Source organism: Marmota flaviventris, chromosome 4, assembly GCF_047511675.1.
Source record: "Marmota flaviventris isolate mMarFla1 chromosome 4, mMarFla1.hap1, whole genome shotgun sequence".
NCBI classification, from domain to species: Eukaryota; Metazoa; Chordata; class Mammalia; order Rodentia; family Sciuridae; genus Marmota; species Marmota flaviventris.
The window spans coordinates 139,596,624-139,623,457 of NC_092501.1; the positions used below are offsets into that span (position 1 = coordinate 139,596,624).

The 26,834-nt window shown below is 38.9% G+C and overlaps 3 protein-coding genes across 10 annotated transcripts in view; 1 reads left to right on the forward strand and 2 right to left on the reverse strand.

Annotated features, from left to right (window-relative positions):
* The window catches only part of Brca2 (BRCA2 DNA repair associated), a 69,861-nt gene extending 64,927 nt beyond the window's left edge, over positions 1–4,934 (reverse strand). The window contains exons 1-3 of the mRNA XM_027928868.2: positions 4,857–4,934; positions 4,118–4,223; positions 1,579–1,815 (exon numbers count right to left, since the gene is read on the reverse strand). Of these exons, the coding sequence (XP_027784669.2) occupies positions 1,579–1,815; positions 4,118–4,184 (304 nt within the window). The 5' untranslated portion in view covers positions 4,185–4,223; positions 4,857–4,934. The remainder of the gene's footprint in view (positions 1–1,578; positions 1,816–4,117; positions 4,224–4,856) is intronic.
* A 2,593-nt stretch (positions 4,935–7,527) lies between these two features.
* Zar1l (zygote arrest 1 like) lies at positions 7,528–15,247 on the forward strand. The gene is made up of 4 exons (XM_027928733.2): positions 7,528–8,169; positions 8,683–8,775; positions 10,295–10,369; positions 15,104–15,247. The coding sequence occupies exons 1-4, from the start codon at positions 7,528–7,530 to the stop codon at positions 15,245–15,247; spliced, it is 954 nt and encodes a 317-aa protein (XP_027784534.2).
* A 6,696-nt stretch (positions 15,248–21,943) lies between these two features.
* The window catches only part of Fry (FRY microtubule binding protein), a 402,948-nt gene continuing 398,057 nt past the window's right edge, over positions 21,944–26,834 (reverse strand). For all 8 annotated transcript variants that reach the window (XM_071611568.1, XM_071611569.1, XM_071611564.1 and 5 more), the window contains 2 exons: positions 25,625–25,827; positions 21,944–25,026 (listed from right to left, as the gene is read on the reverse strand). In XM_071611568.1, coding sequence (XP_071467669.1) covers positions 24,768–25,026; positions 25,625–25,827 — 462 coding nt within the window. In that variant the 3' untranslated portion in view covers positions 21,944–24,767. The remainder of the gene's footprint in view (positions 25,027–25,624; positions 25,828–26,834) is intronic.

Below are 26,834 nucleotides of genomic sequence, written 5' to 3' on the forward strand. Positions count from 1 at the left end.
TTGCTTAGAATGATGCACAATTTAAAACTTATGAATTGTTTATTTCTGTAATTTTCCATTTAATATTTTCAGAGTGCAGTTGAAATTGGGCAACTGAAACTGAGGAAAGTGAAACCATGACTATGAGGGGACTACTATCCTAATTTAGCACTAATATCCATCACCTGAACCATTATATGTTTCCTAACTGATCTTCCTACCACCAATCTTCCCTTTCCATAAGAGCACCCCAGGTAGCTTAAAAGATAGAGATTCATTCCCAGAGATTCTAATTCAAAAGGCTCAGAGTAGACTGAGCACGGTGGGTGCATGTCTGTAATCCTATTGACTCAGGAGGCTAAGGCAGGAGGATTGCAAGTTCAAGGTCAGCCTCAGCAACTTAAAGAGACTTTGTCTCAAAATATGAGATAAAAAGGGCTGGGGACGCAACTCAGTGGTAAAGTGCCCCTGAGTCCAATCCCCAGTATCAAAAAAAAAAAAAAAAATTCAGAGTAGAGCCTGGAATGTACTCTTTCAGTTAGCATTCCAGAAGATTCTGATGGTCAAGTCATCACATTTTGAAAAAACATTATCTTCAAAGACTGCTGCCAGATTATTCAACTTTCTAAAGCAAAATTAATATTCATTCTACAAATATGTACTATATGTATATCACTTTGTAGCCAAAGACATAAGAAAATTTTTGCCTGTTACCTATAATCCCTCTGTATATATACTTCTAGGGTCATGAATTTCTCTTTCAAGGCACATATCACTGATGTATGTCTCTTTCACTAGAGGTTCAGTGAGGGCAGACAGGGACTATTTCTCAAAAGCAGAGATAAATAAGCCAAGATCTGAAAAATGAATATGTAAATTATCTAGAAAAAAAGAAGTTGCAGACACAAGGAACATTATGTATAACGAACCAAAGCGTCTAACTTTCCCCAATTCTATTTTTTTCTTTTTTTCTCAATTTTCTTTGTACTTTTTTAATATTTCTCTTTCAGTATATACCACAGTCAAGCTTATACTACACTTTATCTGTGCACTATTTATTCTATTATAAAGTAATATTCCAAAGAAAGGGAAAGTGACTTACTCATGTCACATAGGTAACAAATATTTGAACGAGTGGATGAATCATCACATTACATAATTGCTTGGAAACATGTGGCATCTAGGCTGGGGAGTCTGCTATCAAATTAAAATATACTTACACCAAATTGATAAAAGATAATTTTCTTTGTCCTGTTATAATATGCAGAAATAGTTTAGTTTTATTAACATCAAACCTAGTCTTAGGGTTTTTTTTTTGTATGTGAAAGGCATAATTCAGCAAAGTTCAGTTGGCAAGATGTATTAATTAAAGGAGGGAGGAAAAGAAACATTAAGTACCTTAAATATTTCACTTAATCTAAACCTATTAGGTATTATATTCATTATCTCCATTTTTCAGGTAAGGAAAGTGTGGCCAGACAGATTAATGTATACAACATAATACGGTTAATGACAGACCTAAGATTTTTTAAAATGTAGTTTTGCCTGAATTCCTAGTTCCTATTTTTTTTTTTTTAAACCAGACTACATATTACTCACCCAAGTCTGATCTATACTTACCTAATTCTTGTAAAGGAGATTGAATTTGACCTTGATCTTTGAATATTATTGGAGTTGAAGCCAACTGGTGATAAGAGAGTTTCCTCTGTGGTGTTTTAAATAAGCTTGGTTCATAACTGTGGGTTTTATATTCTGATTCTTCTGCAGGTTCAGAATTATAGAGTGAAGCTTCTGAAGAAAGTTCTTCAAACCAATTAAGGCTTATTGGTCCTAAATCTTTAAGAAAAATAAAATCCTGTCTTAGTTTTAATCAATGACAGAAAAACTTATGAATCAGTAAAGTTATAATTTAAAAAGGACATTTGAAATTCCAACTGCAGATTATATTTTGCATTTCATAGTAACTAAACAAGATTACTAAGATCATCAGTCATTCTCTTGTATATCTGCATAGAGTAATGAGTGCACAAAAATTATAAAGAGCTAGCACTTTACTATGTTAACTTTTATTTTTATCCATTTAATTTTTATTTATTTTCTACCTTACTATTCACAATTCAGAATTAAAAATCATTCATAGTAAGAATGTATTCCACAGACAAAATTCAAGTATGACTACATAAGCATATATGGCATATCTATGCATAAAAGAAACACAAAGACTCTCAATTAAAATGGGAAAAGATTCTCTCTTACAGGGAAATGACAACACTTCTATTATCATCTATCCATCCTATGCAGTAGCAGTTCTCATGATGCAAGAGGTTCAATTGGTTAAAACTAGCTTCATAACAATATTAGGCATCATTTGCCTTTTTCATGATGTTGACATCTGATTTGAGTCAGTGGCACCAAACTTATACTAGCAGTCATTGTATTTCTTACTACCATAAGGAATATTAAAGAAAAAAAGAAAAAGCCATTTTAACTTAATGTCCTATAAGGCACCAAACTGTACTAGTAGTCATTATTTTAGTACCATAAGGATTTTTTTAAAAACATTTTTTTTGGTTGTAGCTGGACACAATGCCTTTATTTTACTTATTTTTATGTGGTGCTGAGGATGGAACCCAGGGCCTTGCACATGCTAGACAAGTGCTCTACCTCTGAGCCACAATCCAAGCCCCACCCAAGGATTTTTTTTAAATAAGGCATTTTAACTAAAGACTATTCTAATGAAAAAGTAAAATTTATTAAAGTATAATCTTTTAGCCCATCTTTTTAATATTCTTTGAAAACAGAGGAACATGTATTGAGCACTTTTGCATAACTGAAGTCCACTGGTTGTTTAAAAAAGCTCTTGTGGCCTATAATCCCGTGGCTCAGCAGGCTGAGGCAGAAGGATTTGGAGTTCAAAGCCAGCCTCAGCAACATCGAGGTACTAAGCAACTCAGTGAGACCCTGTCTCTAGATAAAATACAAAATAGGGCTGGGGATGTGGCTGAGTGCTTGAGTGCCCTGGAGTTCAATCCCCAGTATCAAAACAAAACAAAACCACTTGTGGTGAATCATGAGCTGATGATAACTCTTTCCATGAAAAGTCATTTTTACTTGAAAGAACGACTAGCAAAAGTGATTCCTACTTGAATAGGTTGGTAGACATTTTCTCACAAACGAAGTGAGGTTTCACTTCAAGGAAAATAAGAGTTTACTGCCAGTTATAAAATATAAGATTTCAAATGAAAATCAGAATTTCTAGTGGCTCAGTGGCTGATTTCTTCCCAATCTTAAAAAGACTTTCTGATAAGATCAATGGTGATATTAATGAGTGTGATTTTTTTTCATACTGCTTAATGTAGTATGTCAAAATCTAATCTAAAAGACCAAGATCTTCCAAGTAACAATGGCAATGATTTTACAGAAGTATCTTTTAACTCTCTGGAAGATCTATTCAAAAAACAAGACAAATAAAGAAATACATACAAGTAACTAAAGACTATTAAAATTCCCCTTTTCCCAACTACCTAGCTGTTTGGGGTTGAATTTTATTCATACACTTCTACCAAAACTATAGACTGTAACAGATTAAATGTAGACATAGATACAAGAATCCAGCTATCTTCTATTAAGCCAAACATCAAAATGAACTGCAAAATGTAAAACAACCCACTCTTCTTTTTAAATCTTGTTTTATAAAATACATTTTTTATAAAAATTTTATGATAATCTACAATGGGCATATTTTTGCTTTTAAGTGAATTAATAAATTCTCTAACTCTTACTAACTTCTAATATTATAAGGTCTTTGAGGGTCCTTGATCATTCCAAATTGCCTGAGGAGTACTAAAACAAACAAAAAAATTGACAATCTCTGCCTTCAAGTGGCATTATCAGCACTTCTGAATTGTTAGTAGTATTTTAAAAGAATTCTTCCTATTGCTGCCAAGAGACCAGTCTCCCCATCAACTAAGGGCTAACCAGTGAATAACTATGTCATTAATAGGTATGACTCCAAAACTTCAGTCTAAAGTAAAACAGAGAATAACTAGGTTCTTTTTAGCAAGCATTCAACTTTATTTATTTTTCTGAAAAACTCTCTGAAGTGTAGTTTATGAAATTTTACAAAACCTAACAATACCTGCTTTGCTGCATCGCGTCTTAAAAATTTCAAAAAAAGTTGGCCTCTCTTTGGATCCAATAGGCATTTTTCTCTACAATATTTCTCCAATGCTTGGTAAATAAGTCTGCAAAACAAAAGACCAAAATACACTTAGAAGGGATGCATTCCTTCCTAAGTGACTGAAATAAAATCAGAAACGCCAGTAAGCTTGTCCAAAGTTACCTCCACCTTAGTCCAATAAAAACTTATCGTGAGGATTGGAAAATTCTATAATTGTACTCTCCAATCCATGGACCACTAGCCACATTAAGCACTTGAAAAGTGGATAGTATGGCTCAAGAACATTATCTAATTACGTTAATTAGACAAGCGTCGCTAGTGGTTGCAGTTACAAATACCATTTGATAATTCCCAATCTGTAAATCTTCGGAAAATAGCAATTACTGGGGGTTGCGTAAGGCAGATACAGTGTGCCCATGAGAAATTTCACACCGGGACATCTAGCACACTTAGCAGGCAAGTCTGGCTTGTAAGGCCCAAAGGCGCGGACCGGCGTGGGGAATCAAAGTCCCAGGGAAGGTGCGGGGCTCGAATGTGCTTTGTAGGTATTGGCCTGGGAGACCGTGTCGTTTCTCTCGGGCAGGGGTGGGGACGGCAAAGACGGCGAGGGCAGAAGTCGCGGCTCCTACCCAGGACATGGGAGGCGCTCCCCCGCCACCCGCCGGACACAACCCCGTCCCCAGCCGACACCACTAACCCGCTCCAGTGATGCAGATGTTTTTTGGCTGGAGTAGACTGCAAAGAACTGCGCGCGCACCTAGACCACAAATCCGACCCCTCAGGCTCCTTCCGGTGGCGAACTATCTCTCCAGTGGAGACCCGAGGCGCGCAAAACTAGCAGCTCCGCCTCCGCCTAGTTTCAGACGCTCGCGCCAAAAGTTCACTCTAGGCACGTGACGCGATGACGCCATGACGCTCCACGTAGCGTACGCAACACCCGGAAGTCAGGCAGCGGCGGACTGTCCCGCCGCTTCTCACTGCAGCCAAAGGGGGTTCCTAATTGGGTTTCAGAACAGTCGCTTGGAGTGCGTGTTTTCTTCATCAGAATACCAGACCTCCCAGCGTGGGCCACCCGCTACTACTCACGTCCCCTCCCCCTTCTCTCATGTTTAGGTGGTCACGTTTGGATAGGGTCTGGTTGGGACCTTGGAAAGGCACTTGTTTGCCCTAACAGCGGGTGTTCCGTTAGGCCTGCCCCGCAAAGTACGCCGACCTTAGAAAAAAACGAGGTTGTGGTGACTCCAGAACAGCGTGGTAGTGGAAAAGACAGACACCTGAATTGACATTGATCTCAGTAGGCGTGCTGTTCAGGATCTCTGAGCAGTGTTTCCACTTCAAAAATTGTGAACCCGTCTTAAAGCATTCCAGCAATATTAGGTTATTTATTTCTGCGGGCTGTGGTAGTATTTTTTACATTTTTAGGATACTGATCATCCTTTTTTGTGCTTGTCTTTACCCCAAAGTGTCCTAGAATACAGGAACCGGACCAGACTGAATTCATAGGGTCTGTGACATGTTCAGTACAAAGCTTAAATCGGGTTTGTTGTGTGACCTAAAAACACTGAAGGAAGATGCTCATGCTCCTGGCCGCTTTTAGAAGGTGCTTGAGCAGCCGTAGGCACCTTGGAAAAGGAAAAGAGCAAATTTTAGCCAGATGCAGTGGTTCGTGCCTGTAATTCCAACGATTTGGGAGGTTGAAGCAGGAAGATTCTAGGCCACCCTCAGCAATTTAGCAAGACTCTGTCTTGAATAAATAAGCTGGGGCTGCAGCTCAGTGGTAGAGTACCCCTGGGTTCAATCTCCAATACTGGAAAAAATAATTTGGTTGTATTTGATTATTTAGGTATCACTTTTAGTCTAATAATCCTGAGTTATAGCAGAATCCCTTGCTAATGCAGACAGGACTGGGAAATTGAAATAATTAAGTAACTTGCCTGGTAACAAGGCCCAGGTTTGAATTCAAGTCCGTTTCATCTCATACACTTAAGTACATAGCAGTGAAAACAACAACAACAAAAAAAAAAAACCTGCATTTATTCCACAGATGAAAACAATTTGCTTTTTTACCCTTTTCTGGGAGCAGGGAAATGGGTGTCTCACTGGGAATGGACTAATGAGAACCCTTGGTATGTCACACCACTCCCTGAAATATATTTTCTCTCATAAACATACCACTATAACTATGTTCCTTGTTCTGAAGTAATAGGGATTTGACATTCATTAGATCTACCATAATATACTTCCTTTCTTGTATACTTCTAGTGCAGCTGCTCAGATAACTTACTATTTGTATTTAATTTATTAATGCTTTATTTTTTGAAAATTTTTTCATAAAAATTGTAATATGTACAACATATTTTAGTACACATAGACATATGATTACTGCAAGTCAAGCAATTCACATTCATCTCTCAGTTACCTTTTTTGTACATGTAGAAAGAGCACTAGAAATCTACTCTTAGCAGATTTTCAGGATAAATACAGTAGTAGTAAGTATAGTTATCATGCTGTACATTGAATCTCTAGATTTATTTATCCCACAGGGTTGCAGCTTTGCGCTTTGGCCAACATTTTCCCACCTCCCGACCTCTGGTAACTGTGTATTTGACTTTTTTAGATTCCGCATATAAGTGAGATCATGCAGTAATTTTTCTTTCTACCTGTCTTATTTCATTCTTTTAACATAATGCCTCAAGATTTGTTCATGTGCTTGGAAATGGCAGGATTTTCTTTTTTTTTAAGCTAAGTGATATTCCCTATTCTATCACAATTTCTTTATTCATTCACCTGTCAACAGACAGGTTGTTTGCATAGCTTGATTGTTGAGAAAAATTCTGCAGTGAACTTGGAGTGCAGGTATCTTTTTAAGATTCCTGACTTCATTTCCTTCGGGTATACACCAAAGTAGTGGGATTGCTGGATCAGATGATAATTTCTATTTTTAATTTTTAAAGAACTGCCATACTGTTTTACATAACGGCTGTACTAATTTACATCTCCATCAACAGTGCACAAGGGATCTATAAAATGGCCACTAGAGGAATAAATGAACGAAATTGCTAATTAAAGTATGTGTGTGAATAGTCAGAAATGAAAAACAGCTTTGAAAATGATTGAGGAATGGTGAATTGAAGAGGTTAGGGAAAAGCAATTAGGAATCAAGTGGCTATAGATCTCTGCAGGTAGGTTCATCTGCCCTCCTTTAATTTGGGTAATAGGTAGCAGCTCCTGTTAGATTCTGAAATAAATGGAGAAGCCAAGGATGAACCTGAACCAGCTTGACCAGGAAAAAGAAGGGGCCAGTAAAGGTGGAAGGCGAAAGGACACTAAACACAGGAAGATATTGAGTCTGAGCACCTGGTGAGTGGATGGAGCGCTTTGTCCGCCTTCCCTATGGCTTATACCAGGGCTATGGAAACCCACTGCCTTTGGGCCAACCGGCACTCTCGGGGCACAAACAGTTCGACTGGAGGCAAAGCATGGGTCCCCCTACTTTCCTGGCCAGGCCAGGGCTGCTGGTGCCAGCGAATGCCCCAGACTACTGCGTGGACCCTTACAAGAGGGCTCAACTTAAGGCCATTCTTGCCCAGATGAACCCCAACTTAAGCATACGGCTGTGCAAAGCCAACACCAAGGAAGTGGGTGTGCAGGTGAGCCTGCGGGTGGACAAGTCCGTGCAGTGCTCCCTGGGGCCTCGAACCCTGCGCAGCCGCTCCCCCTGGGACAGACAACCAATGACAACCTGGGGAGTACATTTGCCAGTGGTCAGCAGCAGGGGATTGAGCCTACTGCGGAAGGATGAAGAAGATGGGGAAAACAAGGCGCTTTCAGGCCCTGCAGAGAACAGCCAGCAGCCACCATCAACGCCAAGGTCAGAAGATGATGGGCAGGAGGAACTCCGAGGACCAGAGGAGTTGGGGCAGGAAGATGCAGTGTATCCTCGGGAAAGAAAGAACAGGCAGGCGCCAGGAGTTGCCGCTGCAGAGCCTCTCCGGAAGACCAACTTCCAGGTATACTTTCTCCTCCCTCTTCTTTAGTCCCTTGCCTCCCTCTCCTCTCTTACATTTCTGGGACAAAAAGAGCAAAGTCTTCTCTTGCTTCATCCTTTTATTTGGTCAGGGAGTTCTGAAAACATGTTTTACGTGGTCTGTGAGTTTTGCAAGTTTTTGTTAAAACACGGTGGCAAGCCTAACTTAAAACCAAAAATCTGTCCACTATTGCTTTTGGGAAGGAGTCAAGAGATTCAACTCTGTGCAATATGAAGTCAGGTTTCATTTTGGGAGATTGTGCTGGTGGCACGGTGGAAAATGGAATGGGAAAAGTATGAGCAACAACAGCAAGAAGAATCCTAGGGTAATCCTTAAGAGACAAGCCCTTAAATGAATGTAGTAGCATTGACATAGATATAAGTGACGTTAAGGAGGTAATTTTAAATTTTTACACAAAGCAATTAGCAAAAAAAAAAAAAATTATTTTTTTTCCCTCCAAAATATAGTAAAAGACTCCCACCCCCTTATTTTCAGTTTTTGGAACCAAAATATGGCTATTTTCACTGTAAAGACTGTAAGACCAGATGGGAGAGTGCTTATGTGTGGTGCATTTCTGGAACTAATAAGGTAAGTAAAAGTAAATGGGATATGACAGGAGAATGGGGTGGGCACAGATGTCAGTTGGAAGAAGGATCTGTTTCTAGTTGCAAGATGACTTTACAATCCTGTCTCAATCATCTTGGTGTCCTGGGTGCAAAGCATGCAGTAAGCATTCAGTGACTGTTTGAATCAAACTAAATTCCACGGTCCACCTCAGTTCCTGAGCCATATCCTTGTGTTGTATGTGGTTTGGTAGTTTGGTTGGACAAAGTGTCAGGTTATTTAGAAGAACTTTTGTCTATGTTGGGACTCTAACAACTTTTTAGCTGGTGTATTTTGAACAGATTTCGCCTCTAGTTTGAGGAAATTTCCAGTTTGTCCACAAGGTGGGGCAATGAAAGAAATAACTTACAAAGGTAGAAAACTCCTAAAGAGATTTGCTTAGCTAAGACTGTGTACACGCTACCCACAATGGAGTTAATTCTCAACATTGAGATTGGGAATGACTTCACATTCTGTTCTGCATTTCTGGATTTTCATGAATATCACAGACTCTGGTCATCATGGACCCTCATTTCAGAATGAGAACAGGATGCAGCTGAGTGGCTTCTGTTTTGCTTGGCCTATGGGCTTCATTTGGCAGTCATCTACAGTGGGTCTATTGCATTAACTTATAAGAGCATCTGAGTTTGTGTTGCATGTGCAGATATGGCCTTTCTAACTAAAGGCCTGTGGAGGGAGAGGGAAAAGAGGCACACTAAGACTTGAATGAAGACTTGTGTTTTCAGACTAGCCATTTACTGGACCCAGGAGGTGAATTTTAAACTAAAAGCCCCCTCTCTCGATAGAAGGAAAACCATGGGTTTAATTCAGACATTCCAAGGCAGTAGAATACAAAGAACAACACAGTTGTCATCCTCAAGAAATGTATTCTGATAGGAGTGATTTAGACAAGAATGCAGTTTGATGATGTGAGCAGTGGCACTCACTGCATGGAAGTGGTAATCCCACAGGAGGCAACGATTAACCTGAGGGACAGATCCTGATGCCCAAATAGGGCTTTGAGGACAAAAGGGAGGAATTCACCAAGTAGGGAGGAAATTTTGTACAGGAAAATGCACAAAACCTAGAAAATGGTACTGATGGGTAACCACAATAATTTACATTTCAAGTGGGGCAATACTGGAAAATGTAACATGTCAAGTGGCTTAAGTTGGGGTTCATTCAGAAGAAAGGCTTGGCCTACACAATGAATAAAACTATCATAACAGCTACTTTCTATTATTGAGTCTCTATTAAGTATGTTATTGGGTGGTTGTCAGAAAAGAATAAGTAGTAGTATCCCAATTTTATAGTTAAGGAAAATTAGATTCATAGATTAAGAAAGGTGATGACCAGTAGCACTAGTAGAGCTTAAAACCCCAAGGGTAGAGGTTGGATAACAGCAAGGTGAGGAAATGGCTTACTTTAATAAAAAACTAATAGCCTAGGAGATATATACCTATATCAGCTTGTACTTTAAACAAACAAACAAATTTCTTCTTAGGTTTATTTCAAACAACTCTGTTGCAAGTGCCAAAAGAGTTTTAACCCTTATCGAGTAGAAGCAATCCACTGTCAGGTAAGCACACAGAACAATTTCATTGTGTTTCTGTTTATCAACATGAAGCCTCTGTGGAAAATGTCAGGATTTAATGGAACTGCATATTAGCATAGGAATGTTAAGTTTTCATATATTTGAAATTTTATGATTAAATATTTGAGAAAAAGAAATAAAAGGAAAAAAGAAATAAAAGGCAAATCAGAATTTATGCTTTGTGGAAAAAAATGGGAAGGATTTACAATTTAAGTTGTCTTATGTGGTGTGTTTATGATGTGTGTGTTTTTCCTGAAATATCCTGTTTATAGTTAAAATAAAGTATTTTGATATGTAACTGTTAAGCTTGTACTATGTGCCAAACTTTGGGCTAAGTGTTTAGCATGTGTTTTCTCCTGTAATTTAACCTTTGTGATAGGCATTCTCATTTTTTTTTTTTTTTATAAATTAGAAAGTTAAATTGAATAACAGTAAATAACTTGCCCAAGGTTAGACTGGTTACTATTAGGATTGTAGTTGGATTCCATGCTATATTTCAGTGTGTGGAAAGTCACAGAACTAGTTGAGAGCTTGACTTCCTATTAATTCCTTTTGAGTTTGGGGTGAGGGATAATATAAAACAGCCTTAAGGAAATCTGTCTTCAAGCTTTTCAGAGAAGTGTAAAATTATTTTCGTAATCGGGAAGTTTTTTTACATTTTTGTTATGGAAATTAAATCCAGGGCCTTGTGCATGCTAGGCAAGTACTCTACAGCTGAGCTATCCTTAGCCCAAGAAGTTTTTTTTTTTTTTCCTAAAATAAAATCCTCTACTTATTTATTTTTCTATAATTTGGGTAAAATAAATGATATTTTAAAAGCTAGTTTAAAATTTTGAAGGCTTGGATTTCCAAGTCTGAGATTCTTAGTCTACTTATGTTTAATATAAATATTTATAAAATCGGGTTTAAGGCTGGGAGTGGTGGCACATGCCTGTGATCCCAGCAATTCAGGAGGCTGAGGCATGAGGATAACAAATTTGAGACTTGCCTGAGCAACTTTGCAAGACCCTGTTCCAAATAAAAAAGAGAAAGGGCTGGGGATATAGTTCAGTGGTAGAGTACTCCAGGTTCAATCCCCAGTGCTGGGGTAAAAAAAAAAAAGGGGGGGTTTAAATACATTTTCTTACTATTTTTTCTATACTCCCTTTCCTTATTTTCACATTTTTTTCTTTTTCTTTTTTTTTCCTTTCTGAGGATTGCACCACCCAGGGGCCCTTTACCACTCAGCTGCATCCCAGGATCTTTTTAAAATTTTTGAGACGGGGTTTCTCTATGTTACTAAGGCTGGCCTTGAATTTACAATCCTCACACCTCAGCCTCCCAAATAGCTGGGATTAAAGGCATGCACCACTGTGCCTGGTTGGAGTAATTTAAAAAAAAAATTTTTTTTCCAATTGATTATCTTGGTAGTTATTCATTCCTTAAGGTTCTTCTGGTGGTTACTGTAGAAATGGCAACACAACTGATCAGAGTCTAAATTAACTCTTCTTGCCAATGCAAAGAATTTAGCACTCTCAAATTCCATATCATTTCATCCTAATGTATATGCTGCAGTTGTGTATTTTAATTTTACCCATATCTTCAACTTTGAGATATTATTTTACAAAGTCAATATCTCCTAGCTATGTATTTATCCTTTCTGCTGTCATTTGTATTTTTTGTTTGTTTGTTTGTTTCTGGGATCACTTCTCTTTCACTTGGAGAATAGACTTTAATGTTTTCTTTAGTACAGGCATAAAGATGATAAATTCTATTTTGTCTGGATGTCTAAGAAGTTTTTGCTGGTATAGAAATTTCAGGTTGACAGTATTTGTGACTTTTAAAGGTCTGAAATTTCATTATTTCTATGAAGTTGGCTGCTCAGCTTCATTGTATTTCCCCTTGAAGTAATCCCCCCCTTTTTTAAATTTGCTTGCTTTTAAAATATTTTTATAACAGTTTTACAACAATGAGCCTATTTATTGGGGTTTTGTGTATTTATCCTGCTTCTTGTTTCTGTAAAATGTTCCTTGAATATGTGGCTTGAAGATTTTCATCACTTTTGGAAAATTATCGTCATGTTTCCAAATGTTATTTCTTCCGTTCTCCCTCTTTTCCAATTATACATGTTAGACCTTATACTATATTCATGTCTGTTTCTTAAACTCTTTTCTCTACTTTCCTTGCTTTGTTTTTGCTTGCTTCCGACAGGATATTATCTATTCTACTATTCACCATTTATAATTATCTCAACTTTTTCCAATTTGTTAAACCTATTCATTGAGTTATCATTTTCCGTTATTATATTTTTTGGTTCTAGAATTTTTGTTTATAAAAAATAACTTCTAGATCTTTGCTAGGAATGTTAGTCTTTTTTTCCTTGAACATAGTAAGTTACTTTAAAATAGGTGTCAGATAATTCCATTAACTTAGTCCCCTATGAATTTATTGTTCTCCTTTTGATTTTCAAGTATGTTCCGTCTCCTCATGTACCTGGATATTTTTGATTGAGTGCTAGTATCAGATGTGAAAGCCATGATGATAATTTGTCACCTAGAAGTATATCTTTTGGAGAGGATATATATTTGCTTATGAAAGGCAGACAGACTAAAGTTGAGCTGTTTTAAAGCTGAGCTTTAGCACCTGTGACAGCGGGTCAATTTTGGTTCTTATTCTTCTGCTGTAGCCTTAAAGGGTCCTATGCAATGTATGAGTTGCTTGGAGGGCTCTTCTACTCTGGTATATCTCTTAGCCTCATCAATTTGTTAATCCTCTTTTCAGCTTATTATCTTTCATGATACCTTTTACATGCAGTATCGTTTGTACTTGCCTTTTGTAATAGATATTATTGATATTTTATAGGTCACAAGGCTAAATTCAATTAGATTGAATAACTTGCCCAAGGTTAGACTAATAGACCTGTGATTGGATTCTATGGTGTCTTCCAGTGTTTAGAAAATCACGGAACTAGGTCAGGCCCAATGATGCATGCCTGTAATCCCAACAGCTCAGTAGGATGAGGCAGGAGGATTGCAGGTTCAAAGCCAGCCTCAGCAATTTGGTGAGGCCTTAAGCAATTTAGCAAGACTCTGAAATATAAAAAAGGGCTAAGGATGTGGCTTAGTGGTTAAGCACCCCCGGAGTCAATCCCTGGTCCAAAAAAAAAAAAAAAAAATCATAGAATTAGATGATTAATGTAACTTTCTATTATGGTCTTTTGAGATTAGGAGAGAAAAAAATCCAAAAACAGTTTGAAGGAAACCTGCCTTTTAACATTTCCAGAAAAGTGTGACAGAATTGATTTTTTTTTTTTTAAACCATTACCATATGTCAGGTTTACCTCTATTCTGGATTTGCTTCTTTAATGCTTTGATAATTTTCCAAGCAGTTATTTTTTTAACGCAGTTTTTCTAGTTGTCCAGGAGGTTCAGTCAGAATTACCTAATCTACCATTGCCAAAAGCAGACATCTACCTTTAGGATAAACCATTTTTTATTGAACTTTTTCTCCCTTAAAAAGGAATTGTGATAATTATATGAATTAATTTATATAAAGTGCTTAGGACAGTGTGAGGCATACTATATTAGCTATTTGAGTGTTCCTTCTAAGAAAATTCTAAGTAGAGAATGTGATTATACATTATATTTGACAAATCATATTTAAGATTGGAAAATAAAAATGCATACTTTTTACAGTATAAAAAGAAATATTGGGGCTGGGATTGTGGTTCAGTGGTAGAGTGCTTGCATAGCACGTGCGAGGCCCTGGTTTTGATCCTCAGCACCACATAAAAATAAATAAATAAAATAAAGATATTGTGTCCAGTTACAACTAAAAAATAAATATTAAAAAATAAAAAGATAAATATTGACTAATTCTGTGTGGCTATGGGATATGAGCAGTCTTTAGAGCAGTGATTATCAATTTCAGTGGTTGGCAGGGATAGGAAGGTGGACCGGGGGAATATGCCAGTCCCCATAAAACATAATTATTATTTTTTTAAATCGATGATCTTTGTGGGGTTTTTAAATTTTTTTTTAGTTGTAGTTGGACACAATACCTTTATTTTATTTATTTTTTATGTGGTGTTAAGGATCGAACCCAGCATCTCGCGTATGCTAGGCAAGTACTCTACCGCTGAGCCACAACCCCAGCCCCCAGTTATTTTATTTATCACAAAACAGAATGTGTTAATGGTTGAAAGGCACTGTATTAAATCTTAGTATAAGATTGGGCATGTCTGGGAAGAAAAGAATTTGGCTTTCTCTAGAATATCCCTTCCCCTTAGTTTTAACAACCCAAAATATCTCCAGACCTGGTCAAATATCCCCTCATAGGTAAAAATCACCCCTAAATGAGAACTATCGCTCTAGCCTTTTTAATGGTCTCATTTAGGTTATCAAATCACTTAGTACCCATGTACTACTGCTCCTCACCCTCACCTGGCTACATATACAAAATGACACAGACGCACTCTATAGAACTTTTTAACTCTTTTGTGTTATCTTGGTTGACTCAGCAATATTCTTTTGAATGCATGGCATTCAATATTCTCTTTAAAGGTATGGCATTTAAAGGGGTTTCAAGTGGTTTTGTACAGTTGGTCATGGGCTTCTCATAGAACTCGAAGATGAAGATATGGGGGATTGGGGTAGTGAAAAGGAGCATTTCAATTTGAAGATTACACTTGAAACTCTAATTTGATCATTTAGTGTCCAAACTGTTCCTTGTTTTCTAAAGACCTGTTCAAAGTCTCGTTGTTCCTGTCCTCAAAAGAAAAGACACATTGATCTAAGGAGGCCTCATCGACAGGAACTGTGTGGTCGCTGCAAAGACAAGAAATTCTCCTGTGGCAATATTTACAGCTTTAAATGCATCATATGACAGGCACTGTGGCTTGTGAACTCTTATAACTTACTGTGCTGTTTTCCTGTTTTGCAACTTGGCTCTGACTTGGCATTGAAAAATGGACTAGAATTTGTACTTTTTTGTAGGTTATATAACAATTGTACAATGTGAATAGAATAAAATAAATGCATATGAATTAGACTATGAAGTCAATTAATTGGTGATCCCAGAGTAAAAATACCAGTATGGCATCTGTAAAAAGTAGAGACTGTCATTTATGTGAAGGGAACAATGAAGAGGAAAAAAGTCATTCATTTGACAAATAAGCTTGGTGTTCTAAGCACTGGGAATACAGAGATGATCAAGGGGCAGTGTCCTTGCTTCCAGTTATACATTATTATAGTGAATGCTGAATCCGCACCTAGAATAAGCCAGACATTGTTGCAAAATATTAAATAGGAACTATTATACCTTTTTCATAGGTGTACAGAGAGGTCTTGGGGTAGAGCCAGGATTTGAACACAAGTGGAATAGGACTTGCTCCAGGCTGTTGGTTACTACATTTGTATTTTCTCCCAAATTCAGAGAGAGAAAATGGGGATGATGATAGTGTTTGTCTCTTTTTGGTTGTGTGAGAACAAAAGGAGATTCTACATGCCATGAAGGAAACACGGTACTAGATAGAGTAACCCTTTTACTGTGTCTGGGAAGAGGCGACAGGAGAGTTAGCATCAGTAGGATGAAGGGAGCTGGGAGAAGATGGTTTTGATCCAAGAGAAAAGCAAAAATAAAGGTCCTGAGAGGATGGGGCACATATTTAGCATATTTCAGGAATGGGAGCTCCCTCGGGCTAATGCGGAACATAGGGCTGAAGAAGATAGGATCCAAAGACCACGGGCAAGCATAAGAAAGCCATGAAGGGGTTTCAGTAGGGCAGTAACATCAGACTTTTTTTTTTTTTTTTGGTACTGAGTATTGAACACAGAGGCACTCAAACGCTGATCCATATCCCCACCCCTATTTTGTATTGTATTTAGAGAGAGGGTCCCACTGAGTTGCTTAGTGCCTCACTAAGTTGCTGAGGTTGGCTTTGAACTCACGACACTCCTGCCTCAGCCTCCCGAGCCGCAGGGATTACAGACATGTGCCACTGCACCCAGCTTCAGATTCTTACTTTAAAAAACTCAAGATGGGCATGGTGGAACATGCCTGTAATACCAGTGGCTCGGGAGGCTGAGGCAGGAGGATTGTGAGTTCAAAGCCAGCCTCAGCAACTTAGTGAGGCCCTAAGCAACTCAGTGAGACCCTGTCTCTAAATACAATACAAAACAGGGGTGGGGATGTGGCTCAGTGGTCAAGTGCTCCTGAGTTCAATCCCTGGACCACTCCCTCACCACCTCCAAGAAGAAGAAGAAGAAAAAAAGCTCAGTTACTGCTATGAGGGAAGACTAGGTAGGAAGGAAGAACGGAAACGGGTTAGGAAGTTGATGAATACATAAGCAGAATACTTTGGACAAGAGTGGAGACCATAGAGATGGATAAAAGTCCGTAAATTCAAGATGATCAGAAATGTATAGGAGTAGTGATGAATGACGGAAGAAATAAATGACTCTTACATTTCTGCTTTGAGATATGGGATAGATGACATTGAGAGGTATACTAGTTAGGTAGTATGTTCTGGAGCCAGATTACCTAATTTCAATTGCTGGGTGCACTATTTAGGAGATGTATGTGGGCAAGTTGCTTGCTATATCTTAATTTACCTATCTATAAAATGGGTATGATGATAATGCCTGTCTCTTGTTGGTTGTGTGACGACAAAAGGAGATGATAGTTTGTTTTGTGTTGCCAAAACAAAATATCTGAAACTGGGTACTTTTTAAAGATTTATTTGGCTCAAATGTTTGAAAGCTGAAAATCCAAGATTGAGCAGCTCCATGTTTGCCTCTGGTCAGGCATAATTTGCATCATAAGATTGTCTAATAGTGTTAACCTCATTTTGAGATTTGGGGCCATTTGAGACTTGCTGGTGCTACTGGCAGGTTTGGTGGCAGTTGCATTCTAGTACTGTAACACTTCAGCCTTCTAGTGCAGGTGTGGAAAGTAGAGATCTAGGCTTCAACCAGGCTTCAGGTCTGGCCATCTGAGCGAGACAAAGGGGTAAAGCATTTCTTGCAGATGTCAGCAAGGGAGTGATTCCAATGGTCCATAAAATTGAAAGTTCTTCAGAAGAGGAGTGAAGACAGGTGAGGTTCACAGGATATTATTCATGATGCAGAAGAATTGTTTGGGTTGGGGAATAGAATTGAGGGGAACTGGAAAAAATTCCTGAGTGGGATGCTAGGAAGTAAGATTCTGGAGCTGGTACACTCACTGCTCTGAACAGGTTTTGGGATAGCTATGAAGCTGGGTGGCTAAGGTACTTATATTCTTATAAGAATGTTAATAGACTGGGAGGAAAATGATTTTTGTATAGGTTGTCTGCGAGTATGCTTACATCCCTGAAATGATGTTAGAAGTTGAGATGGAAAAGGTTAATCATGAATAAAGAAGCAGAGTGGGCAGTAAGACTTTAGGTCAGCAGTTTTCAACCATGCCTGCAAATTAAAGTCACCCATGGAACACTACCGATGGCAGAATAATACTTTTGGGGTTGGACTTAAGTGTTCTTGGGTGTGGCCTGGACCTTGAAGTTTTTTTTTTAAAGAGAGAGTGAGAGAGAGGTATATATAGAGAGAATTTTAATATTTATTTTTTAGTACTTGGCGGACACAACATCTTTGTATGTGGTGCTGAGGATCGAACCCGGGCCGCACGCATGCCAGGTGAGCGTGCTACCGCTTGAGCCACATCCCCAGCCCTGGACCTTGAAGTTTTTAATAAGCTTCTCTGACTCATAGCTGAGGATCACAGCCATTGTGGACAATGGTGATGGAGCTGAGGTGGAAGGATGGTTAGTACAGCTGGGGGGCGTGAATCTCAAAGTCTCTGGACTTTTTGAAATAGAAATAAGGAGAGAGGAGCTGGAAATTTTGGAGGAAGCAAGGAGGAATTACCTCCTCTTGGCCCTGGAACTCCATGGCAGGTGGCTTAAGCTCTTAAAATAGAGACAATGACAGTTTGCGGGAGGATGACTGTAGAAGTACCCTACATGGAAAAATGACTGTAGCTGTGCTGGAGAAAAAAGAACATTCTACAGTTCAGGATCTTATGAAGTTAGTGGTTATTAAAATGCCAATTTGGGGGACCCTGCTATGGATTTACCAAAATGATCTATAGAGGGCTCCACCTTAGAGAATCTGCACTTTTTTCTTTTTCTTTTTTTAATTCCTCCTGCTAGCAAAGGAGAAAAACAGGGGACTCCTGTCCTAAAGGCTGTGATTCTGCCAGTCAGCAGGAACAGGGGGCTTTTATAGAGGTGATTAGGGAGGAGAGATCGGGGAAAAGAAGATCTGGGATGAGAAGATTAGGGAAAAGAAGGTCAGAGAAAATCAGGGAAAAAGGGAAAAGAAGATTAGGGAGGAGGTCAAGGAGAAGGAGGTTGGGTAAAAGAAAAAAAAAACATGTAAGTTTCAAAGCCACAGGGATATAGTCAAAGCATCAAGTGAAGCCTGTTAGGATTCCCCACTGTCAATTTCTAGCTTCCATTTCTGTGGAAAGTGGGTGACAACCTCTCCAAGCTACTCCTGCTGAAAGGGGATGAAGTTGGGGGAAGAAACCTGAAGTCCTTGTTCTCTATCAGGTGGAGATGTGGAAAGTTAAGGGCATTCAGCATTAGATCAGTCCAGAGGTCCACAGTGGCAGATGGCAGATGACTGGACAAGGCATACATAGGGCAGCGGTCATGCTAATGGCCAAAGTTGTCTCGACTTTCCTAAGTTCAGTTTCCTTTTTCTCAAAGCGGATCACGATGGAGCAACCTGTATTGTTCAGGGAGAGAAGATGGGAGTTCCCCTAAAGCAAAAGGAGCTTCCGCCGCTGCTGGGACTCCCTCAGTTCCTCCCTTTACACCCAAGAACAGCACCTCTGATTCGACCTGAGGCAGACTCACCCGTCTCCTAACTCTACTGTAGTTGGCTCTCAACAAATTGGCCAGCACCATGAATTCTCAGCATGGAAGCAGGGTTCTTTGGAGAGCCAGGTCTGCCCAAGAAAGCTAGAAGGGGGCTGCTGTTGGGTCCCATCTGGGTTGCCAAGTTTGTTGCCAAAAGCTCCGTCCTGGTCCCAGATGCCAATCCAATAAGGAGGACATGGTTTTGAGAAAAAGGAAAAAGATGGTTCATTCCTTTGTTAGCAAAGGAGAAACACAGGGGACTCCTGTCCCAAAGGCTGTGATTCTTAGAAGCTGCACTTTTGACAAGCATCCTGTGGAGACAATTTTAAGTTTGAGGACCAGCACCTGGGGAACTTTAAACAGCATTGGGTATTGAGTACAGCCTGTGCCTATTAAGTCAGTCTCTGGAGTGGGGCCTGAGTGTTCCCAAGTTCTCCATGGGGTGATCTCATATACAACTAAGGATTCAAACCCATTGCCTACACAGTCCCTTTTTTTTTTTTTTTATAACTGGGATTGAAAACAGGGGTGCTTAACCATTTGAGCTACACCCCCAGCCCTTATTAATAATTTAGAGACAGGGATTTGTTGAGTTGTTTAGGGCCTAGCTAAGTTGCTGAGGCTGACTTTGAACTTGGGATCCTCCTGCCTCAGCATCCTGAGTCTCTGGGATTACAGGCATGTGCCACCACACCTAGTGTACACTGATTCTTCTTTTTTTTTTTCTAATTTTTTTCCTTTTTTTAATATTTATTTTTTAGTTGTACTTGGACACAATACTTTTATTTATTTTTATGTGGTGCTGAGGATCAAACCCAGAGCCTTGCACATGCTAGGCGATTGCTGCTGAGCCACAAGCCCAGCTCTGTGTATACTGATTCTTATAAGAGATATTCCTGTTCCAACTGACCAAGACAAATAAGCATCCTATTTTTCTCCCAAGGATTGTAAATATCATCTGTGTCCTTGGCCCAGGCTTCTTCCCACAATAGACTCACAAATCAACCCATTTACTTACCACCTTAAAGTTAACATGTCTTGATTTCTACATTCCAATGTGCACTTCCTCATCTCTGTAAGTGGCAAATTCATTCTTTTCAGTTATTGGGTGAATCTCTGAAGTCTTGAATTCCCTGTGTTATCAGTGAGTCCCGTCAGCTTTACCTCTGAAACGTTTCCTTAATATGTCCTCTCCTAATCAGCCCCATGGCAACTTCCCTGCCCAGGCCAGCACCCCCGTTGGCTACACTGTTGCAGTTGCCTTCTAACTTTCACTTCTGCCCTACCTCAGTCTATTCTTCACATAACAGCTCAAGTGAGCCTTCTTAAAAAGAATTAATTTTACTGTCGCCAAATATATACATGAAATTTATCATTTTAAAGTACACAATTCAGCTGCAGTAAGTATATCCATAAGGTAAGTAACTACCGTGTTACTCAGCTTTTTGTTGCCATGATCAAAATACAAGAACAATTGAGGAGTCCAGGCACAGTGGTGCATGCTTATAATCCCAGTGGCTTGGGAGGCTGAGGCAGGAGGATCACAAGTTCAAAGCCAGCCTCAGGAGAAGTGAGATGGTAAGCAAATCAATGAGATCCTATTTCTAAATAAGATACAAAATAGGGCTGGGAATGTAGCTCAGTGGTTGAGTGACTCTGAGTTCAATCCCCATACCCTCCTCAATACACACACACACACACACACACACACACACAAAGAGGAGATAAGTTTATTTGGGGCTTATGGTTTCAGAGTCTTTGTTCATGGTTGCCTGACTCTATTCTTTTGGATCTGAGATAAGGCAGAACATCCCAGTGGAAGAGTGTGGTGGAGGAAAGCTGATCAGCACAGGGAGGCTATTAACTAGAGGTAGGAGGTGGGGGATGGGGGGGAGGGAGGGGGGGCAGGAACAACCAAACCAGGAGCCAGGGACAAAATCTCCAAGGGCATTTCTCCATGACCTGTGTTCTCCAGCTATGTCCTACCTGCCTACCATTACCACCCATCAATCTCTTATTTTACCTCTGAACATTCCTGCATTGCCTAACATGAGCTTTTCAGGGAACATTTCATATCTAAACCATAATGATTACTGACTCAAACGTTTTTCATCATCCCAAACAGAAGGATTCTATTAAAACATAGGTCAAAACATGTCACTGCTGTGACCCCTGACATCCATGGATTTCCACATCACCCAAAAAGGGACTGTGTCCTTCTCATGGCCCACAGAATCCTCTCTGAACTCTCTTCTTCACTCCAGCTGCTGGCTTCTGACTTCAACCACGTGATCCTGCTCCTGCTATGATCTTTGGATTTGTGATTCCCTGTTGGGATGCTTTTTCCCCTAGTTGTTCATTTTGTGTCCTTCATTCAGATCTCTACTCAGGTATCGCCTTCTTAGAAAGGGTTTCTCTAGCAGCCTTCCTAAAATAGCACCACACCTTGGTTACTATGTGTCCCTGTTCTACAGTTTTTCATGGCACTTATCACACCTCACATAGACGGCCAAGCATATCTTCCCTCAATAAAGAGTATGAACTTCCTTGGAAGAGGGCCATATCTGTTTGGATAACTGCAGTCTCTTCTACCGGTGCTACCCCAGAGTGAGCATGCCATAAATATCTGTATCTGATATATACTCAAATATTAATTGATCCAAAGTAAATGCATTAAATACTTTAAAAACCAGCTTTATTGAGACACATTAACAAACCATGAAATTCACTGGGGGACACTAATTTTATGTTTGGGCAGTGACCTGGAAGCAGGTGTAAGTTATTGATATAAATAGCAGTACCCTCTTTCTAGAATCCACTGAAAAGGTCAATGTTTGTTAGAACTTGGAACCAGATGCCTTAAAATCTGTATGTGCACATATGTATGATGCTAACAGTTAAAAGCATCTTTATTTTACAGCTGATTCAACACATTTTTTTAACATTCTCACCTGTGGGTGGAAGTAAAACATACAGATGCCTCTAAAATTTTTGTTGCTTTTTTGAAATCACCATATTTAGAGAGTAGAGTATAATTTTAATCAAGTTATGTCTATTAGAGAAGGCTTATCTTGATTGCTTTATCATGCCAATGGGTAAAAAGTATCATCATTTGGCTCTAATGAGCAATGAGGAGGCATTTTATCACTAAAGCATCAGTTAGGTATCTACCCTCTCCTTTGGCACCTCAACCTCTGTAGCCTTGAGGAAGGTAGTGAAAATTAGTGTTTCACTAAGTGAAGTGGGGCATGTTAGCCCAGGAGACCTGATTGGAAGATCTAAAACTACTGCTGGGCTCAACTGGGGTGGGGTTCCTTTCCTACACAATTCTTCCCACCTCCATTCAAGGGAGAGACAGTGAAGAAATAGAGGAAAAGCAGAGAAACCCAATTCACATTAACATATTTCTTTTCAAAAATAAAAAAAAGACAAACTTGATTTTTTTTCTTATGACTGCAGTCTAATATGTCAGAATTCAATGTACTGTTGACATCCTTTTGAACAGAGTAAACCATTGTGGTGGTTCTTTGCTGGATAAGAAGAGGGCATGGTGGCAAACTGTCACGACCAGTCAGTCCTTTGTACTGTGGCTTCCAACAAAACTGACAGGTGGCTATTGTTACCCACGGAAACCTGTATTTTATGAGGTATTTTTCAGAGTGATCATGATTCAGTTGTTTGTTCTACAAATCACAACAAATTTATCTTTCAGTTGAAAAAAATAACTTATCAAAAGAATGTTTACAGCCATCCAGAAAGTTCTTAAAATATATTAATAATTTTATCAATGGTAACAACAACAAAAACTTGTGTCAGACTCCCTCCTGCAGGATACTTCTACAAAATTACTATTAATGATTCAGTAGTTGTATGTCAGTAAAGCAAGTTGTTAGTTTGTGAGGAGAAAGACAGTATTCATCAGATTGCTCTCTGTCTATCCCTGTTTTTCTAGTGGGGTGTCAGTGATAGTACAAAAAGTCTAGTATTTACTACTCATTATAAAATCTGTTCTATAATTTTAAGGATGTCAGCCTTAAAGGACAGGTTATGGACAATTAGATGCCTTTGTTCTTTTCTGATTTTTCTCTTTGATTGATTACAGAGAGAACTGGTTGGAAGACTTTTAGTGCCCATTTCCAGAGACATTCTATTTACCTCTGGCTTCAAGGGCCTTTGCTACACAATCCCAATGGATGCCATTTACATACTAAATGTAAATGGTGTCCCTTGGAGTTGTCACTGTAGCAGCCCACCTGCAAAACTATTAATGTATATCAAAGGCAAATATTTTCATTAACCAGAAATAAAATCCAAGGTCAACATGTATTTTTGTCTTTTCTTTTTAGTCTAAAGAAATGTCTGAACAGAATATCAATCAAGATTACATCACAAAATCTTTAAATGTATTTACAGAGTGAATAAGTTACATAGATAAACTTTGAATATGTTTTGATGTGCAACAGAGTCACATGCACACATCTAACACTTGACAGCATTAAGTTTAAGGAGAAAACTTAAGAATGGCCCATTACATGTATATTATAAATAAAATATGACATTCTTAAGAAACAAAATGACAACTCATAGTTTACTTTTATGATTCCACTTCCAGCTATCCAAATGGATATTAAAATATGCATGCGTGACAAGTGAAAGACTTGGAATTCATAATGTGATAATTTTTCTCTACAAAATGACAAAGTTAATTAAAATTAACACTCATCCTTCTGTAGTATAAATATGCTCATAAAAGCGACCTTCTAGTAAAAAGCAGCCAAGATCCTTAAAAAGAGTATCTGGATCATTTCTGGTGCAAAAAGATCCAGGGCCTTCAGAAACAGTAGCCTAGCAACAACAACAACAAAAAGGTACTTCATAGCAGCTTCTTTTAGATACAGTAATTGTATTCAAATAACAGTGTACATTAAATTGTAGTCCATTTACAATTCCCTTTTCAGATACACAGGCTGTCGGCTTTTGACCATCTTACAATTTTTCAGTGGCCAGCTTCATTCTGCCTGTCCCTTTCTCAGCCCACCAAAAAAAAAAAAAAAAGGGGGGGGGTGAAGAGGGGGTCAAAGGAAAAAGAAAGGAAACGAATGTACAAGTTTCAGAATATAAATCTCTTTAAATGAGGAAAACATTGCACTTTTGCCAATCTAAAACTGCTTCTAGAAAGGTATTGTTCAGTGTCGTCGGCTTTGGTATGCAATGGAAGTCACTTCTTCAGTAGTGAGTTGCGTTTGCTCAGTAAAAGGAAAACACATTTGTGCCACACAGCATGACAGGTGGAGTCTGTCTCAAGATGTCCTATGCTCCCTTGGTTCTTATGGTATTGCTACATATTGGCAGTTCTGCCATCCTCTTTAGAAAAAGTCCTACATGTAACAAGAGGGAGAACAGTCTGTCCAAGCCTTGTGAAGGCTGAGAAGACACTGAATGACGTCGCCCCAGCATGGCAGCACCGCCAGCTTGGAAACCATGGGGGACGGGAGGCTCCTGTCAGAGACTAGTGCCAGAAACACTGGAGTCTGGGAGAAAAGTAGTGAGGACTCGGTAGCTCTGGGCCCTGCGAATCATGTCCCGGATCTCCATGTTCAGCTCCATCAGTTTGGTGCAAATTTCGGTCAGGCTCTGGTTTGATCCCACCAGTGCATATGTACCCGTCTGTCCCAGAGTCTGGTGACGGAAATAGATATTCAGTAGTGTCTGGACCTCATCATCAGAACTGCTTCCAAAGATGTCGTTGGGCCACAGACTTCTGCAGTCAAGAAAGAACAGCACAGATTAGAGACATTATTGGTTACAAAGCTGGGAAGTTATGAGTCTTCATTAGTATAAGAATGTTACTTAGAAGCTTTGTTGAGATGTTCTCATACCATACAAGTCACCCGGCTACACTGTTTACAACTCCATCAATTGTGCAAATATCACTATAATGAGTTTTAGGATAATGTTTTTGATATTTAAAAAATATCAAAAGTTTAAAAATACCAGAGTGGAGTCTGATACTCTTATAACCTTTCTCTCATTTGTTATGGCATTCTCATTCCAATGAATGTGAAGACAATTTAAAAATGTTAGGATGTAAAAACTCAAAAGTACATTCAGACTAAAATTATAGTTCTATATTACATAAGAATATACTTTGAAATGTATTTTAGGAACTACAAATGACCAGAATCAACATCAGTATTTTCAGTGTGTAAGGTCTGAAAACCAGCATTGCAAGTAAGAAATAAGACAGATAAAATACATAGAAATTCTTTCTATGTTGTTTGTCCCCCCCCCAACCATAACAAAGTCCCCATTAGGTGTTCATTTCCTTCAACCATCTCTAAAAGAAACGGTAGAATGACCTGCATTCCCTGATTTGCCGTAGAGCTTTGCCAAGTTCGTTGTTCTTGAGGCACTCCAGCATGGACTGGATGGCTGCTTCAGTGGACGTGAAGGTTGGCTCAGACCAGGCTCCCTCTGTGTAAAGAGGGTCCGCAGCAATGGCTGCGGTGGCCTCCTTCAGATTTCTTTTCAGGTCACTCAGTTCCCTGGACATATTTAGTAGCTGTTAAAAACAAAAACAAACAAGCATGTATTTGGGTGTAGGCTGGGTTTTTCATTCCAAATGAAAGAAAATTGTGTGTCTGGTTTAGCACAAGCTTGATATTTTGGCAAAGTAAAAGTGACAGATGACACTGTACTACATGGTACACGTAAAGGATTGGGGCGGTTATAACCATTATAACTTTACATAACAACTGAGATTATTGCCTTAAGAGAGACTTCATTTCAAATGTTTTGTATTTAACTAGAAGGGGCATAAATGAGGAAGTAGAATCCACAACAGAACAAGAATAGGGAAGATCTGGGTTCAAATGCCAACTCTGAAGGATAGTAGTCCTCCTTTATCTGCGGGGAATATACTGAAAAACACCCCAAAGATGACTTAACCCTACATATTATATTTTCTTACAAATACATATCTATGATAAAGTTTGATTTGTCAATTACCTATAGTAAGAAATTAAAAATAATAAAACGGAACAATGATAACAACATATCAAAAGTTAGTTAAAACATAGGAATTATTTATTTCTGAAATTTCCTTCTAATATTTTCAGGTCACAGTTGACCACGGGCAACAAACTGTGGAAAGTAAAACAAAGGGAAGGGAATGACTGTATAATGCTGGGGTTTGATATGATTTGTCCCCCTGAACTAATGCAGGAGTTTAGTCCCCAAAGTCTTATGTTAATAGTTTAAGAGGGTAGAAGAATCTGACTATGATGTCTAGAGGTGGGGCTTTAAGGGAAGGGATTAGATTAAGTGGTTAGGGTGGGGCCTTCCTAATTGAGAAGATTGAGATGAGATGGAGAGATGCAGACACAAGCATATACTTGGGCTCTCATTAAGATCTGATGAGGGGCTGGGGATATGGCTCAGGTGGTAGCACACTTGCCTGGCATTCGTGAGGCACTGGTTCGATCCTCAGCACCACATAAAAATAATAAAAAAAAAAAAAATGAAGATGATGTGACCTAAATCTAAAAAATAAATACTAAAAAAAAAAAA

Bases quoted from the DNA above. Each gene is read 5' to 3' on its own strand.
- Zar1l (XM_027928733.2), top strand. From the start codon at position 7,528: ATGGAGCGCTTTGTCCGCCTTCCCTATGGCTTATACCAGGGCTATGGA. The intron at 8,170-8,682 runs GTATACTTTCTC...CCTTATTTTCAG, and splicing joins TCCGGAAGACCAACTTCCAG to TTTTTGGAACCAAAATATGG. The intron at 10,370-15,103 runs GTAAGCACACAG...TGTTTTCTAAAG, and splicing joins TAGAAGCAATCCACTGTCAG to ACCTGTTCAAAGTCTCGTTG.